Source organism: Epinephelus lanceolatus, chromosome 9, assembly GCF_041903045.1.
Source record: "Epinephelus lanceolatus isolate andai-2023 chromosome 9, ASM4190304v1, whole genome shotgun sequence".
Taxonomy (NCBI): domain Eukaryota; kingdom Metazoa; phylum Chordata; class Actinopteri; order Perciformes; family Serranidae; genus Epinephelus; species Epinephelus lanceolatus.
In genome coordinates this window covers 40381715-40399492 of record NC_135742.1, presented here as the reverse complement: position 1 = coordinate 40399492, position 17778 = coordinate 40381715, and the positions used below count along the sequence as shown (strand labels likewise).

At 39.6% G+C, this 17778-nt stretch overlaps 1 protein-coding gene across 1 annotated transcript in view; it reads right to left on the bottom strand.

Moving 5' to 3' along the window:
* Positions 1-17778, bottom strand: part of abca2 (ATP-binding cassette, sub-family A (ABC1), member 2) — a 123782-nt gene that overhangs the window by 2025 nt on the left and 103979 nt on the right. The window contains exons 37-46 of the mRNA XM_033619700.2: positions 15814-15961; positions 15374-15497; positions 13587-13719; positions 7239-7359; positions 6936-7114; positions 6289-6430; positions 6069-6203; positions 1578-1681; positions 1372-1464; positions 829-931 (exon numbers count right to left, since the gene is read on the bottom strand). Coding sequence (XP_033475591.1) covers positions 829-931; positions 1372-1464; positions 1578-1681; positions 6069-6203; positions 6289-6430; positions 6936-7114; positions 7239-7359; positions 13587-13719; positions 15374-15497; positions 15814-15961 — 1282 coding nt within the window. The remainder of the gene's footprint in view (positions 1-828; positions 932-1371; positions 1465-1577; positions 1682-6068; positions 6204-6288; positions 6431-6935; positions 7115-7238; positions 7360-13586; positions 13720-15373; positions 15498-15813; positions 15962-17778) is intronic.

Below are 17778 nucleotides of genomic sequence, written 5' to 3'. Positions count from 1 at the left end.
CTTCAGTCTGCTCTCTGCAATGTTAAAAATATTGTCCAGGAAATATGAAATGGAAATATCAAACAAGACACAAACCAACAAATATCTTCTTTAGCACGATTGTTTGGGGGCAAGGCTTACACAAAGAGGGAGGGGGTGTTTAAACATTTGGGGATGGGATTTTAAGCTGCAGTATGCAGTTTTTGGTCCCAGCGGACAGGGGCTCCTGGCACAGACCTCAAGTTGGCCGTTGGAGCAACTCAAATTCAGCAGTCACAGCGGGCTGGTGGCCAGCAGCAGCGCTGGTTTAACCTGTGTAATGGCAGAAACAGCATTGGGAAGTGAGAGTGGTCTGGTTCCCCAGCACTGGCTGAGTTCGAGTTACTGAATCCGCTGACTGGAAGCAAAAGTCCATCACAGGCTAGATTTTCTGAAGCCTGAAAACAGAGCCAAGAGGATGTACAGCAGTCTACCTTTATTTATACTACTTAAATTATGATATGCTCAATGTTTAGTATGGAATTTTTGCCCAATGAGGGAAACATAAGTGGCTACTTCAGCTTTAACCCTTGGAGGGGGGTTTAAATAATTTGGGGCTGTGAATGAATGAATGGATGAATGAATGAATTAACTTATAAAGTTAATGCAGGTGATATGCAGTGTGCAGGATTTCATGGTTTTGTCACAGTTACATTTTTGATCCAGTGCACCTGACCATAAGACTTTCTGGACTCTGTGGTCATCAGAAAAGAAAGAATATCAGGCAGCAGTGACCGACCTGATGGGAGACATTCATCAACTTTTCTTTAGTGCTCAGTACACAGGACAGAGGTAGCTGCAGTACTCTACCTTCAGCACGGCCTCAGGAAAGTTTCTGTTGAAGAATCGAACCACCTCCTTTACATTAGAGCTGCTCTTGGTCCTCACTGTGATCATGTAGCCATCCCCAAACCTGGAACATGATCATAGGAACGTGATTGTTTTAAGCTACAGTCTCTGTTTGTCTTTGCCTGTCTGTGGCACAGCAGCCTTTAGTATTGATAGGCTATCACTTGTGATGTAGAACCAATCAAATAGTGTTGTAGGCGGGACACTGAGCAATGACAGTTTGACAGAGGCAAATGACAATAAAAAGGCCATGTATAACAACAACAACAACAACAACAACAGCAGCAACAACAACAACAACAACAACAACAACAACAACAACAACAACAACAACAACAACAACAACAACAACAACAACAACAACAACAACAAAGGCGCTATATAAATGCAGTCTTTTTTACCAGAAAATGACTGCCAGCTTTTGATATCAACTCCTTTTTAAAACAATGCAGATTCGAGCACATCTATAAATCACAAAGGAAGGTGGATGGTAATCCTCCTGACCTGTTCTTCAGGTGTTGGATACTGCCCAGGCATTTAAACCTGCCGTTCACCATGATGCCCAGTCTGGTGCACAAAGCCTCACACTCCTCCATGCTGCAGAGGACAGCATCAAATCACCTATTAGGTACACTATGATGAAGAAGATGTGAAAGTAAGCATCAACAGTGAAAAGTATTCCACTCAGTGTTGGGACTGAGGTGTCTCACCTGTGTGACGTCAGCACTACAGAGCGTCCAGTCTTGATAATGTCCAGGATTAAATTCCAGAGGAATCTGCGGGCCTTTGGGTCCATGCCGGTGGTGGGCTCATCCTGAAAAACCCCAGTTTACAAAGTAAAAGGTACAACAATGATACTGTATTTACAGTTTACACTTATTGTATGTTGCCCTTCTACCATGCACACATGAAACTGACACGTTTCCCAGGATCAAATCCCCAAATTATACACATGAAAGAATGATTCCTGTTTGTCCATCATTTCTATCAGTTATGATAACATCGTCCTCACAAAGGTACTAGCTGAGATCTGGGAGCACGCTGACATCACTAAAAACAAGTCAAATTTGAAAGTCGAGCTTACAGTGGCAATAATGCCTCATTGCACAGGAAACCACTGATCTATAAACTGCCATGGATGTTTGCTGCTTGTTTGGGTGACAATGTTCCTGTGTGCCACATTTTTCTTTTCCAAATAAGTTTGACTATCCCGGGGGTTAGTCCTGGAGGTGTTTCTAACATGTTTGATTGTCTCCCATTAAAAAAAATATTTGGTCTGTTGTCAGGTCTACCTATTTCAAATACATACAACATTTCCATCCAAATGAGTCAAGTACTTCTAACATAAACCAAAATAGTGCTATTCATGTAAATGAATTAAATAAAACTGAGATGAACAGACTATTAGAATTCATGCAATTATAGCTCATACAATGTGTCTAATTTTTTGGATATAGTTTATGTAATTACTGTTAAGAAATTCTGTGTATTTCAATTGAAATGCATAAACCTGACAAAATACACTGAATAATTTCTTTGCGTCATGTTCCTTGTCCTGGCAGACTTACATTTTTTCCCTAGATCTTTAAGTTGCTGAGCACGATGTTGTGTTTAGAGTCTATCCAGGACAGTTTTAGGCTTAGGCAAGCTAGGTGGTTGCCTAGAGCACCCTCAGCTGGAGGGGCAGCAAAGAACAACAAAAATATTTTTTGTAGGGAGTAGGGTATAGCTACAGTAAAGGAGGCTGCAATTTCAGGAGCTAGTGTTTTTCGCCACAGCACCACCTACCAAAGTGGGTAACCAAAGACCACATTTCGATTTCACACGACAGGCAACAAACAAGTGTGAGTACTAAAGGTGAATACAGTTTTATTTTGAAAGTTAACGTCGGCTTGCCAAAGTGTGCAATAAGTTTACTTAACATTAGCTATGTATAATAAGCTTATGATAGTTTGCTGCAACTGCATTAGCTTGTTTTTTTAAGCTACACAGATGCTACATGGACGTTTAGGGCAAGACCTCCTTATTTAACCTGTAGGCCTACTGTGTTAATTTCACTATCAACACAGGTGGGGTTCACAGGTGGTTGTGGTCTCTTGTAATAAACCCCAATACTAATGACTATGTTGTCTGTGTTACTAATTCAGTGAAGTGGAAGAGTTTAGCAGAAGGATAGATAAGAAATTGACGACCATTCAACTGGTACTGTAAGTAGTGATGTTACCTACTACTGCACTGTTTGAGGTCTGAATATCGAAGAGTCAGGAAAAGTAAAAATTCTGTTGTCGTTCTATTGTCTATGTTTTTTTTTCTCTCTCTTAGGAGTAGTTGGGGTTGGATATTATAGAATAGAATAGAACTTTATTCATGTCCAAAGGGAAATTCATTTATTGTTGCTTATTGTTTTTTTGTATAAAGTGTGTATGTATCTGTGTAAAATACATATATCTTGAATCAGCCCCCAGAGTCATCCCTGTGTCTTACCTCTTTCTAGTCTTTAACAATATCTGGTTGAGATCTAGTTGAGTCAGTTTTATCTACAGTACAGGCCAAAAGTTTGGACACACCTTCTCATTCAATGCGTTTTCTTTATTTTCATGACTATTTACATTGTAGATTCTCACTGAAGGCATCAAAACTATGAATGAACACATGTGGAGTTATGTACTTAACAAAAAAAGGTGAAATAACTGAAAACATGTTTTATATTCTAGTTTCTTCAAAATAGCCACCCTTTGCTCTGATTACTGCTTTGCACACTCTTGGCATTCTCTCCATGAGCTTCAAGAGGTAGTCACCTGAAATGGTTTCCACTTCACAGGTGTGCCTTATCAGGGTTAATTAGTGGAATTTCTTGCTTTATCAATGGGGTTGGGACCATCAGTTGTGTTGTGCAGAAGTCAGGTTAAAACACAGCCGACAGCCCTATTGGACAACTGTTAAAATTCATATTATGGCAAGAACCAATCAGCTAACTAAAGAAAAACGAGTGGCCATCATTACTTTAAGAAATGAAGGTCAGTCAGTCCGGAAAATTGCAAAAACTTTAAATGTGTCCCCAAGTGGAGTCGCAAAAATCATCAAGCGCTACAACGAAACTGGCACACATGAGGACCGACCCAGGAAAGGAAGACCAAGAGTCACCTCTGCTTCTGAGGATAAGTTCATCTGAGTCACCAGCCTCAGAAATCGCAAGTTAACAGCAGCTCAGATCAGAGACCAGATGAATGCCACACAGAGTTCTAGCAGCAGACCCATCTCTAGAACAACTGTTAAGAGGAGACTGCGCCAATCAGGCCTTCATGGTCAAATAGCTGCTAGGAAACCACTGCTAAGGGGAGGCAACAAGCAGAAGAGATTTGTTTGGGCCAAGAAACACAAGGAATGGACATTAGACCAGTGGAAATCTGTGCTTTGGTCTGATGAGTCCAAATTTGAGATCTTTGGTTCCAACCGCCGTGTCTTTGTGAGACGCAGAAAAGGTGAACGGATGGATTCCACATGCCTGGTTCCCACTGTGAAGCATGGAGGAGGAGGTGTGATGGTGTGGGGGTGTTTTGCTGGTGACACTGTTGGGGATTTATTCAAAATTGAAGGCACACTGAACCAGCATGGCAGGGCTATCTGACCAAGAAGGAGAGTGATGGAGTGCTGCGGCAGATGACCTGGCCTCCACAGTCACCGGACCTGAACCCAATCCAGATGGTTTGGGGTGAGCTGGACCGCAGAGTGAAGGCAAAGGGGCCAACAAGCGCTAAACACCTCTGGGAACTCCTTCAAGACTGTTGGAAAACCATTTCAGGTGACTACCTCTTGAAGCTCATGGAGAGAATGCCAAGAGTGTGCAAAGCAGTAATCAGAGCAAAGGGTGGCTATTTTGAAGAAACTAGAATATAAAACATGTTTTCAGTTATTTCACCTTTTTTTGTTAAGTACATAACTCCACATGTGTTCATTCATAGTTTTGATGCCTTCAGTGAGAATCTACAATGTAAATAGTCATGAAAATAAAGAAAACGCATTGAATGAGAAGGTGTGTCCAAACTTTTGGCCTGTACTGTATATCACACCAAATCATAACAGAAGTCTCTGTTAGTTTCTAAGGGCACTTTTCACATGGAGGTCTAGACTGTACATGCAGTTTTTATTTTTCCTGAGTATACTTAGCTAATTCTGCTATATAAACAAACTGCAAGTCTTAGCAACCAAGTTGAATTGCAAGGCAAAGTAGAATTTGATGGAATCAGTTTTTAAAATCATAGTAATTGGCAGAAAGTGGTATTTGGGTAGAATAAACCTTAAAAACAGCAAATAATGAAAAAGAAAATTGTATTTCGGTGGAAAAAAACTTTAAAACTGTAACAGAAAGTATCTGAATGGAATACTGTCATGTTTGCACTTTTGCGGTCATTCAATTCAATAGGTGGCACTGTGGCGATAAACTAGGGTCCTAGAACAGCAGTCCTGAAAGTGCAGCCTCCTTTGATGCAGGGATCTAATATTGTTTGTAGGCCTAATTAATTTCAGACACCCTTCTTCTTTTCAATACCATCTCTGACATCCAATGCCCATATTACATTATTAAAAACCCTCCTGCTCACTGTGTGCTAAACACCTGTTGCTGACAGGAGACTAAAGACTGACAAACTATGTAGAGGAACACATTGTTGGGGGCTGACGATCACTGTCCTATCATTAACTGAGATGGCTGGCTGACAGTTATTTTGTGACCTTGTGGTTCATTTGCTCACATTGCTGTTGAAGAATCATGTAGCAGGTTACTCATGTTTCATGCAAACATTATAATATAATGTAACAAGATCAGACTCATAACCAGGATATGGTTAGGCCACTATGCACAGGCATGTCCTCAAATCCTGTCATGTAGTAGTAGTTAACTAAAGACAGCCTATAACAATAAATTATTACAGCCTGAAATTAGAATGAAAAAACAATGTTCAAAGCTGACACACACATTTGAGATCAAGACTAATACAGGCATTTTGATTAACATTCTGATGACCTGAATGCTGTCAGAATCAGCACCAATGAGCTCCATTAAAACACCAAAGGCACCGTGTTGTGAGTGAGTGAGCCTATCTAAAAATAAATAATTAAACGTTAAAATATTAAACGTTCTTTTAGTTTTTGTACTAATGCTAACTCACAGTGTACTCATGCAGCATATTCAAACGTCTTACCAGAAAGATGAGTGAGGGGTATCCAATCAGAGCGATGGCAGTGGAAAGCTTGCGTTTGTTTCCTCCGCTGTAAGTGCCAGCAGGCTTGTCTGAATACTTTGTCAACTCAAGCTTTTCTAATGCCCACTGCACTACCTAGAGGGGTGGAAGGGAGTTTGTGATGATCCTCAGAAATGTGGAATTACAAACAAGTGTGTATGTATGAGTGTGTGAGACCCACCCTCTCCTGGTCTTTCCAAGGAATGCCACGGAGGCGAGTGTAAAGCTCCAAATGTTCCCTGGCTGTCAGGTCGTCGAACAGAGCATCAAACTGTGGACAGTAGCCGATACTCTGCTGCACGCGTAAGAGATCCTTTAGGATACTGCATACACACAAACACACATATATACACACACACACACACAAAGGAAGGATTTCTCAATGTCTCTATATCTTTAAGGAACTGTTTACCATTAAAACCATCTAGACTTCAGTCCAGAGACACAGCAAAATTAAATATCTGTTTCTGTCAATCTAACAGTGGTCCTGCAGCACCAAATTCATGCTAAGTGCACTATCCAAACATACATGGACACCCAAACGATCTGCTGGTTTCAGTTTTTCCATCAGATGTTGAGACCTGGCTGGAGGGATTTGCTCCCATTCAGCCCCAAGAGCATCAGTGAGGTCCAACCCTGATGCTGGCTGATTAGACCTGGCTCACAGTCAGCATTTCACCCCACTCCACTTAAATCGCTCAGCTCACTTTGGAAAGTACTTTGGAAACTTCACTGTCGAGCTCATAGCAGCCAATTTTTGACAGAAAATAGTGTGTGTGTAATACACACGGGCATGGTTTAAACTCATGGTGTGAGTGGACCACTGACCTGTTTCCATTGATGAAGGCCTCTCCTCCAGTAGTACACTCGTCTCCTGTTAGCATCTTGAAAGTGGTGGTCTTCCCGGCTCCGTTCACTCCCAGCAGTCCAAAACACTCACCAGGCCGGACGCCCAGACACAGCCGGTCCACTGCGAGAATACGACCCATCTTCCTGGATTTATACACCTGAACAAATATAGATACACATTAAAAAAGTTAGTGATGTTTGAGTTAAACATGCAGTTGTTTCTAAAATAAAAACTGCAGCTTCTAGGGATTTTGTAAATGGTGATGAGCTGACTGGATCAACCTTTGTCAGGTTCTCGATCTTCAGCATGTCGTTGTCGGCATCTCCTCGCAACACTCTTCGTCTCTCGCAGGCCACATCTACATCATCATCGTCAATAGGCTGGCAGCTGACTGGCACCCTCCTGGACACACAAGCCGTTTTCAGTTATGTCTGTGGTTTTCCTTTTCACCCACAGGCATGTCCACTGCACCTCTGACAGTGATAACCTACATTAATGTATCTGTATATTTTACAGTCATAGTTGTATTTACATTTAAAGTGGGCGTGTCTATGTTGGAAATTAGAAATCATCTAGTCTGCACACACTCTCTGTGTTGAGTTGTTATTAACTGATTCCACTTTATACTCCTCGTGTGTGTGTTATTTTAGGTGCTAAAAAAATATACAAAATAATCTGTGCCGAAATTGATAGTAAAATAAATGAAAATAAAATAAACATGTAAAGCATAAGCTGTTTTTTTTTTTTTTTTTTTTTTTGTTTTACATTTTTTATTTGGAAATCCAAACAAGTACAAAAATACAGTAAGTATATACTTAACACAGTAAGTACTTGGAATTATATTTCCATTTTTCCTTTTCTCCCACTCCAAACGAACAACCCACCCACCCTAACCTGGAGAGCACCCAACTACAGAAGCACAAGAAAAGAGACTATATGTATACAGACAAGCAAATAAGTACATGTGCACACACACAGTACATACACATACATAAACATACACAGATACATGAGAGGCCACGATTAGCCACGCACACCGCCACCATGTTCATGCTTATTCACTACTGTCCGGTCATACAAGCTTGCACCAGTGCAAGAGTAATATAAGTACACTATATTGTACACAGTTATTATTCCTTAGGGACATTATACACAATTGGAATGTAAGGCAAAGATTAACAGAGTACCAAAACCATTTGAGCCCTGGCAAAGATATAAAGTGACTTTCAATAGAAGGGGGAGGGAGAAGGAAAATAAATAAATAAAATAAAAAGGGGGGGTGTAAGAAAGAAATCACAACAGAGGACATGGGAAGGAGAAGAAAATAAATAAATAAATACACTTTACCAGTTCTATTAGTGAAACTGTGCATAGACCTACTGTGCTCTATATGATTAAACATCTTGAATTGGGAAATTTTATTACAGGGCATTAGGCAAAGTTTTGAGTTTACTTAAATGTGTCAAAACTGGGTTCCAGATGGAGAAGAATTTGTCACTAAATCCCCTAAGTGAATATTTAATCTTCTCTAACTGTATGAAGAGCATCAAGTCGCTTAACCACAAAGACACTTTAGGGGGGTGTTTTGATTTCCAGTGTAATGAAATTCTCCTGCGAGCGAGCAACGTTGTGAAGGCAATAATATTTTTGTGGCTTTTCCTAAATACAGAGTATTGGCCGACTGTGATTCCAAATATGGCTGCTGCTGCATTGGGTTGGAAATCAGTATTAAGTGCTTCAGACAGAAATGTGAAAATCATAGACCAGTAAGTTGTCAGAGCAGGGCATGACCAGAACATAGGAGTCAAGTTGGCTGGAGTGTTCTGGCACCTGTCACAACTTGCATCTGAATCAGGGTACAACTTAGCTAATCTTGCTTTGGAGAAGTGAGCTCGATGTAGAACTTTGAACTGTATTATACTTAGTCTTGCACAAGAAGTACTATTGTTTACTCTTTGTAAAGCACAGTTCCATTCATCCTCCTCCATGTCCTCTCCTGACCCAGCTGTCCAATTCGCCCTAATCTTGGCAAGGGCTGTGTTTTTAAGAGAAGCTATATAGTCATGTATCCTTGCAATTAGCCCTTTTGATCTAAAAGGAATCTCTAACATGTTATCTAAGCCTGATACTAACAAGTTTGGAAAAGTGGGGTCCTGGCTCTGAAGGAAGTGGCGGACTTGAAAGTAACGGAATAGGCTGGACCTAGGAAGACCGTATTTGTGTGATAGGTCCTCAAAACTTGCAAATGTACCATTTATGTACAGTACATATCCTTAAATTTAGAAATGCCGTGTCTTTGCCAAAGAGAAAATGCAGAATCTAATTTAGCCGGGGGAAAAAGGTGGTTATTGCATATAGGACTCAAGCCAAGACAGTGTTTAAACCCAAAGTTCCGTCTGAATTGGAACCATATCTTAAGGGTATTGATGATGATTGGATTAACAGTGAAATGTTTGATAGAAAGTGGAGAACTGGAGGTGACTAGGGCTGTGAGAGAGGATGAGGTACATGATATAGATTTAAAGTTACACCAATCTGTAGATGGAGAATGAAGCCAATACATAATTTTCTGAATATTTGCAGCCCAATAATAGTGACAAAGATTAGGAAGAGATAGGCCTCCCTGTGATTTAGGAATCTGTAGCACTTCTTTATGTATTCTAGGGGTCTTATTGTTCCATATGAATGAAATAAAAGCTTTGTCTATGGATTTAAATAAAGATTTAGGAAGATAAAGAGGGACACATTGGAACAAATAAAGGAATTTGAGGAGTACATTCATCTTAATACAGTTAACCTTTCCTGCCAAGGACAGGTGAAGTGATTTCCATTTTTCCAAATCTAGTCTGACTTTCTCAATTAAAGGACAACTTCGGTATTTTTCAACCTGGGCTCTATTTCCCCATGTGTATGTGTGCGTATGATTCATGGGTACCACTCGTTCTAAAATTGGTTCAGTATTGAGCCGCGAAACGAGCTAAAACGGTAATGGGGGCAAATGTGTCCAGTATAAAAGTGCTTTTTTCGCCACTGACCGGTTCAGATCGCCAGTGCTATCTCTGTAAATAGCATATTGTAGCGGCCCTGGGGCAGTGGTGAGTGTGAATGAGTGGAGTCAGCTGTCAGTCAGTGTTGGAGCAGAAAGGCGGAAGTTGTCCCCCCTTGGTAATGTAAATGAGTATGTGTGTGTGAAGTGTGTGTTATGCTAGAAGAGTCAGAGGACGGAGTCTTTTACGTGCTACCCTCTGGAGTGTTACCGGAGTTTTTGGAGTGCTCAAATAAACGGGCCTTTTTCCCAAACGCAAGAACAGGATGTCGCGCAACACCCCGTACAGCTTTCATAGGCTGCCTTTGTCGGACGGCGAGATGCTGAAATTGTGGCTAGTTGTGCTACAAATGGATGCTAACACTCCTGTCCAGACACTGCGCCTTGCAGACCATTGGGTCTGCAGTGCTCACTTCTCCCAAGATGACTACTGCCAGCCGAAGAAGAGAAGACATCCAATCCCAAAACACCTCTTCCTCAAGAAAATGGCTGTCCCACGAGTAGAGAGAGCTACAGACACAGTGGAGCAGAGCTCGTGACATCACACAGCCCAGAGGTAAGGGAAAGGCTAAGTTAGCATGCTATTTACAGAGATAGCACTGGCGATCTGAACCGGTCAGTGGCGAAAAAACACACACTTCACACACACATACTCATTTACAATACCGAGCAGGGACAACTTCCGCCTTTCTGGTTGGTTCAGGTTGAAAAATACCGAAGTTGTCCTTTAAGGGGAGAAAATTTTCTTGATAGAGATTTTGCATATCTCTTGTGATGTTAATACCTAAGTACTTAAAGCCATGTCCAGACATTTGAAATGGTAAAACATTATCTGCAATTTGGAGAGCCAAGTCGTTGACAGGATAGCATTCGCTTTTACCAAAGTTCAGTTTATACCCCGAGAATGTACTGAATCTCTCCAGAGCATGGACAATATGGGGTGTATTTAGAACTGGGTTTGAAACATATAATAATAAATCACCTGCATATAATGATAATCTGTGCTCTACTCCTCCTCTATTAATTCCGCTTATTGATGGTAACGATCTAAGTGTAATGGATAAGGGCTCAATGGCTAGCACAAATAATAATGGGCTGAGTGGGCAGCCCTGACGGGTCCCCCTTGACAGCTGGAAGTGTCGTGAACACTGATTATTTGTAACCACTGAAGCATAAGCTGTTTTTTAACCTACCTTAAAAAAATAAAACAGAATTTTAAACACACATTCTTGAGAATTGGGACAAATCATGTCCTACCAAATAAGCCTTTAAAATTATGATTTATCAGCATACTAATTCCATTTATGGTGTAAACAATTATTTTTAGAGGATTTATATAGATGGAATAAATATGATTTATAAAATATGATTATCATTTTTTTAACTTCTAAATTTGCCCTGTTCCAGAAAACAGTCTTGTCACAGGCAAGAGTTCAAAACGTCAAACAATTTAAAAATGTGTTAAAAGCCTTCAAAATCTAAAACTAACAGTATGTACAGATAACACTGGTGTCATTTTTCCTGAGTATACAGTGCTAATTCTGTTAATCAAAGAAATTACAAGTCTTAGCAACCAATTTGAATTGTAAGGCAAAGTAGTATTTGTGGGAATAAGTCTTTAAACTGTAAGTAATTGGCAGAAAGTAGTATCTGGGAAGAGTAAACCTTTGAAACAGCAAATAATGAAAACATACATACATTACTGCTATAATCATCTTTGTTTATTTTATTTTTTTTTAATGAAAATTCTGGCCCTTTAAAGGTGTCACAGATTTTTGTCAACTCCATTAGATTTCTACAAAAACATAATTTAATCAGGCATAGAATGAGTTAGCGATAATATCACAAGGACTCCTGTCTAACTTCCTGGTCTCAAAAAAGGCTGGAATGCTTGCTATCGGGTATGTGAACCATAACAGGACAACACTGTAGCCCTTCTAAATCCAAACGAAATAAAAATTATGGTGTAAAATGAGTATTTTGTTTAGAATTAAGAGAAGTTTTAGCCACTTTGAAAAATAGCATGGCTTCTCACTACAACTGCTGTGAAATTCAGACAAAACTAAAGTTATTGTTCTTGGCCCCAAACACCTCAGAAACTAAAGTCTCCAAAAGTAGAACAGGAGCCAGAGCCTTCAGCTATCAGGCTCCTCTTCTGTGGAACCATCTTCCCGTTTCGGTCCACAGGGCAGACTTTCCTTTTTGATAAAGCTTATAGTCAGGGCCGGCTCAGGCTTGCCTTGAACCAGCCCCTAGTTAGGCTGACATAGGCTTAGTCTGCCAGGGGACCTCCTATAATACACTGAGCCTCTTGTCTCCTTCCCCCCTCTTTTGCTCTTATATTCTCAATAGTTGGTTCTTCTCTATTTGCCAAAATTAACGTCCTATTACTGCATATCTTTAACTCGGCTTCTTCTCCGGAGTCTATGTGCTCCATTGTCTCACAGGTTCCCTCGAATTGCAGCTATGCTTGGCTCATGTGTCATGGTTGCACTGCTGCTGTGGTCCTGCCTGATGCCGACTACTGCTGCTATTATTATTATCATCATACTTTTACTATTATTATACACATGTGAATATTATTGTCACATACATACATTGTCATATATCAATACATACATATAACATATATACTACCAAAATACTATTATTTTAATTCTTCTTCTTCTTCTTCTTCTTCTTCTTATTACTATTATCTGTCTGTCCAAGGACAGAGGGATGTCGTATGTTGTAAAGCCCCCTGAGGCAAATTGTGATTTGTGATATTGGGCTTTATAAAGCAAATTGAATTGAACTAAGAGTAGGTGATGACATGTTTTGCTCTGAAATCTGAATGCAATTGCTGTTTTCACAAATGTTCAAATGAATTAAACCTGGAAGTTTAACACGCCAAATTTCAAACAACAACTGGTCCACACAAGCTAGGAGTGAATACGTGGTACCTGGTTTCAATAAAGTAAAAAACAGCTGGCAAGTATAAAGATACTTTTACTGGTTTTAGTGGATGGGCCTCACTGAATGTCTAGATACCACACTTAAACTACACTACACTTCAGCTACACTTTTTTACATCTTTTTTAGCCTATAGTATATTTGTACACATTTTTGGCACATCTGCATTATTAAAAGTCCTGCTGCTTTGGCTAATAGAAATGTTTTATTCACACTGCACAGAAAACAATCAGCTGGATTATTTTGATACTGAAGAAAAAGTCTGAATCTGAATTTGACCTCAATCAAAGATCCTAATACCTCTGTGAAGAGTGAGTTCTGCAGAGAGTACTAACATTTGCAGTATATCGTGTCGGCTGGGTGATAAGGAAAACAAGTCTAATATTACTGCATTATCAAATGCAATGTGTGTTTATTTCAGAATGAGGTATTCATATTTGTTTGTATTGCTAGGAGAGACAAAATAATGTTAAGAGAAAGTAAGTCATCAGTCAATCATCAGTGAATCATTACTCCAACTGTAAACATAACCTTCTTACGGTTGCATTGCATTATGATTAATTTCCTTCTGTTGTGGGTGGAGCAGCTGGTATCTGTACCTTGTACACACTCACATACACACATCACTCACGGGGGTTTCCTGAGGAAGTTGTACTGGCAGAGGATGGTGATGAGGAAGCCAACAAAGCCTTCGATTGTCATGGCAACGAGTCCTCGTGTCACAATGTCCCACTCAAATGGAGACTTCATCTTGTCAAACTGGCCTGAAAGCAAACATTCACAACAGCTTATATCGTCTTTATCGACTTTATTCTCAAAGGTCCAAAGTGAAATAAGTAGAGGGCAGCTTTGTTTAGGCCAACTTTAAGGAACAAGGCTGACAGACTTTTTGTACTGTCAACAAATCCAGAAGTTCCAGACCAACAATAAAAATATCCAGCTAACAGATTTGTTTTTGCAAAGCTTGATATGAAGCTCAGCATTTCTTTGTGCTTTATCCTGTCTCCATCCCACTCTCACTGCTTCCTCCAATCAGCTGACTATGGGTGTTGACTCCTCTAGTTATCCAATTAAACTTTGTCACGCTCTCTATCGGCTAATCAGGATACTACTGCCACATGTTTTAAAATCTGCTCTCTCCTCTGCTGCTGTCAGCTGTCATTTTAGGCAGAATTGTCACACCCTCCTCCATCCCGTTCACCTCCAGCCATCCACGGTCCAGGATGAGCTCACCAAAAGCCCACTCCTCTCCTCATCCAGATCAACAGCACTTCTCCATTTTCTCCACATCTTCATCTCATCTCATCTTCACCACCACCAGTGTGTTGACCCTGGGGGGGTGGTCTAATCACCAAAGACTTTTTACATTTTTCATTCTTAGGTGCACAAGAAATAAATATTCTTTTCACTAAAAAATGAGTCTCTCCTGATTGAAATGATCTTATTCCTCTGTGCCATAAAGTTCCACTGATGTTCAACAACCCTGGAAATACAAACTTGAGTGTCAAATTTAGGTTATTCTGCCAGTGAAAATAGTCCCAAACAAGAGCTCGTTTAATGTCTATAAACAGATATCTGACACAGATTTAAGTCTTCAGTAGGAACAAGTGGAGTTGGGAGTGATACCATATTAACTAGGGGTGGAAATCACTAGAGGATCCACGATACAATACTATCACCATACTTAAGTCACAACACAATAATATTGCGATTTTAGATATGTGGCAATATGCTGAGTATTGCAATAAAATATATTGCAATTTATTATCTTTTTCACTTGTAAATTCTGTCCTCGAAGTAAAATTTCATCCATATCTGTTTTATCTAATAAGATCAAGTTTTTAATTTGTTCCACTTCAGCCATTTTTTGTAGCACCAAAATGTATCTGTTGGACTGAAAAAGCAATTAATTATATTATTCTAGCAGGCTCCCTAAAGTATAATTTGTATTTTTTAATAGTATTAAATTTATATGATAAAAAAATTGATTCTTGGCACTGTGTAAGGTGTTGCCACAAAAAATATTGCAATGCTACGCTGTATTGATTTTTCCCCCACTCCTAATATTTACATCCATAATCTTTAAACAAAGATGAAATTAAAATAACACACAAGCTCATTTTTGTTTTGTCTTAAAGTGACAAAATTCTAAAATCATCCAGTAGGTTAATAGCACAGAAATGTTTTCTTTTCATGTACTGTGTATCACAGACATGTATACCTTCAGTTCTTTCTTTTCACTTATTTAGAAGCACATATTTTAATTTTAGAATTATCTCAATCGAGAGTAGTGGGAGAAACTCCAGAAATTGAGAAATTAGATTGAGACTAGCAACATCACTGGGAATGATGCTGTAACATTCTGTTCTATTTTGCATGTGGGACTGTCTCCTCATGCATTTTGTGTGCTAAGTGTACCTATTTTAGCGTAGTATTCATTGATGTACTCATTGTAGGCCATCTCCATAAGGCCATGGCCCAGGTTGTAGTTGGGGAAGATGAGGAAACAGGACTTCAGGTAACTGTTGACTTTTTTCAGATCCTGGAGGAGATGAAAATAGAAAAGGAACAAATACAAAAACATCCAAAGACTACATCTGACACTGCTTCCGCACAAAAGCAACCAGGTTTATTTCACAAAGCGCAATACCCATTTAGTATGATTTATTTTTAGATGTATATTGTTTTTTAAGTATGTGGCAGAGATGATGAGTCTGACTGTAACATTTAATATCTAACCTTTGTTCTAGCTGTAGTGTGAGAATAAATTGTTGACATCTGACATTAGGGGTAACATCCTCACAGTATGTTTGGCAGGCTGCAGTATCTGAGGTTACAATAACAAGAGTCAAACTGACCTTATCATGTTCAAAGAGCTGCAGTAGGAATGTGGCAACAGTTGCAGTGATGCCTATGAAGAGGTTGATGACTATGAGGAAAACATAGGCTGTACTGGGCACCTCGAACCAGAAGGATGCTGGGTACATGATGGGAGTGATGGACCACCTGGAAGAAAGAGTACTCATCCTGAGCAAAATCATTGAGGATGCCCACAGTTTCAGGACATGAGAGAAAGACAGAAACTGGAGAGGACTTGCTAACGTTTCTCAGGTCACACCAAAAACATGAAATCGGAATATTAAATTTACATTTAAGTAGTTGGAGTTCTGTGAAAATGCATTCTACACAAGTAATTTTGAATTTCACATGGGTAATAGGGACTGTATTACATTTTTCCTCAATTGCTCAGACACATTTTGACAATCCACCATTTTCTCAAATCTTCACACACAATTTTAAAAACTCACACCCAGCAATACAAACATCTAATATCTGGGTCCAAATCAAACTTTGCCCTCAGACAACACACACAAGCTATCACAAACACAGATTACATGACTGTTTGTTACACACTGAGGGTATCATTTCAAAACACTGCGACCGAAATGTTTAGAATGTGTTTTCAGAGAAATAATTTGAAAGTTGGTGGAATCACAACACTGACTAACCAGATAACCCTGTGAGAGAAATTTAAAACAGTACTGTAATATACTATGTAGCTCTTGCATACTACTGTATGAATTCATGCACAGCAAAATACCCAATTTCAAGAGGCTTTATTTCCAAATGCACCAAATGTAGCCCACAGATTACTCAGCATCAGTGTTCTCTTCAACTGGTCTCAGGTCTGGGTCAGGCAGCATAGAAAAAATGCCTTTATGTGCTTTTTCTAACCCTGGATATAATCCACAGACATATCACCGCAGGTGGTGTCAGTTTATTATAAGACATCCTGTTATTCACGGGGCAATCTCCTGCTCAGCTGTGAGAAGTCTCTGCCTACCTCCAATATATGGACCCTCTTAGCTACTGACCTTCGATCATCCATCACTGTGTTAAAAACTACACTAAGAGTGGAGATTCAGTCTACATTACATGTATCACAGTAACAACAAGGCAAATGACCTGTTTCCCTTCTGAAAGTGCAGATAATGGATGCAGACATGTAACAGCTTAGGTTATGTTGTACTGGCTGTCCAGCTTCGCTTATAGTCCTCCCATGTATGACCACATGATGAACTAGGGGGCACAAAGTTACAATTACTTGTCTTTGTTGTTGTTTTCATTTTCCTTTCTTTGTTCTTGCAAATTTAGCACTGCACACAGTGGCATGCAAAAGTTTGGGCACCCCTGGTCAAAATGTCTTTTACTGTGAATAGTTATTTAAGTAGAAGATTAACTGATCTCCAAAGGGCATGAAGTTAAACATGAAGCATGCTTTACAACATTTTAAGCAAGACAAGTGTATTATTTTTGTTTTGTACAATTTTGGAATGAAAAAAAGGAAGTGAGGTCTGGAAGACCAAGAAAACTTTCTGAGAAAGCTGTTCTTAGGATAAGAAAGGCAAATAATCAAAACCCCTGTTTAACTGCAAAAGACCTGCAGGAAGATCTAGGAGACTCTGGACTGGTGTTCTACTGTTCCCTCACAGGTAGAGGGAAGAATGGATTCAATTAAATTCCAGCAAATTCTGGAAGCAAACATCACACCATCTGTAAAAAGAAAAAAAAAGCTGAAGATGAAGAGAGGATGGCTTCTACAACAGGACAATGATCCTAAACACACCTCGAAATCCACAATGGACTACCTCAAGAGGCGCAAGCTGAAGGAAACCTAAACATCATTTAAAATCTGTTGATATGCATGCAAGACAGCCTAAGAATCTCACAGAGCTAGAAGCCTTTTGCAGGAAAAATGGGTGAAAATCCTCCAAACCAGAAATGAAAGACTCTTGGCTGGTTACAAAAAGCATTTAGAAGCT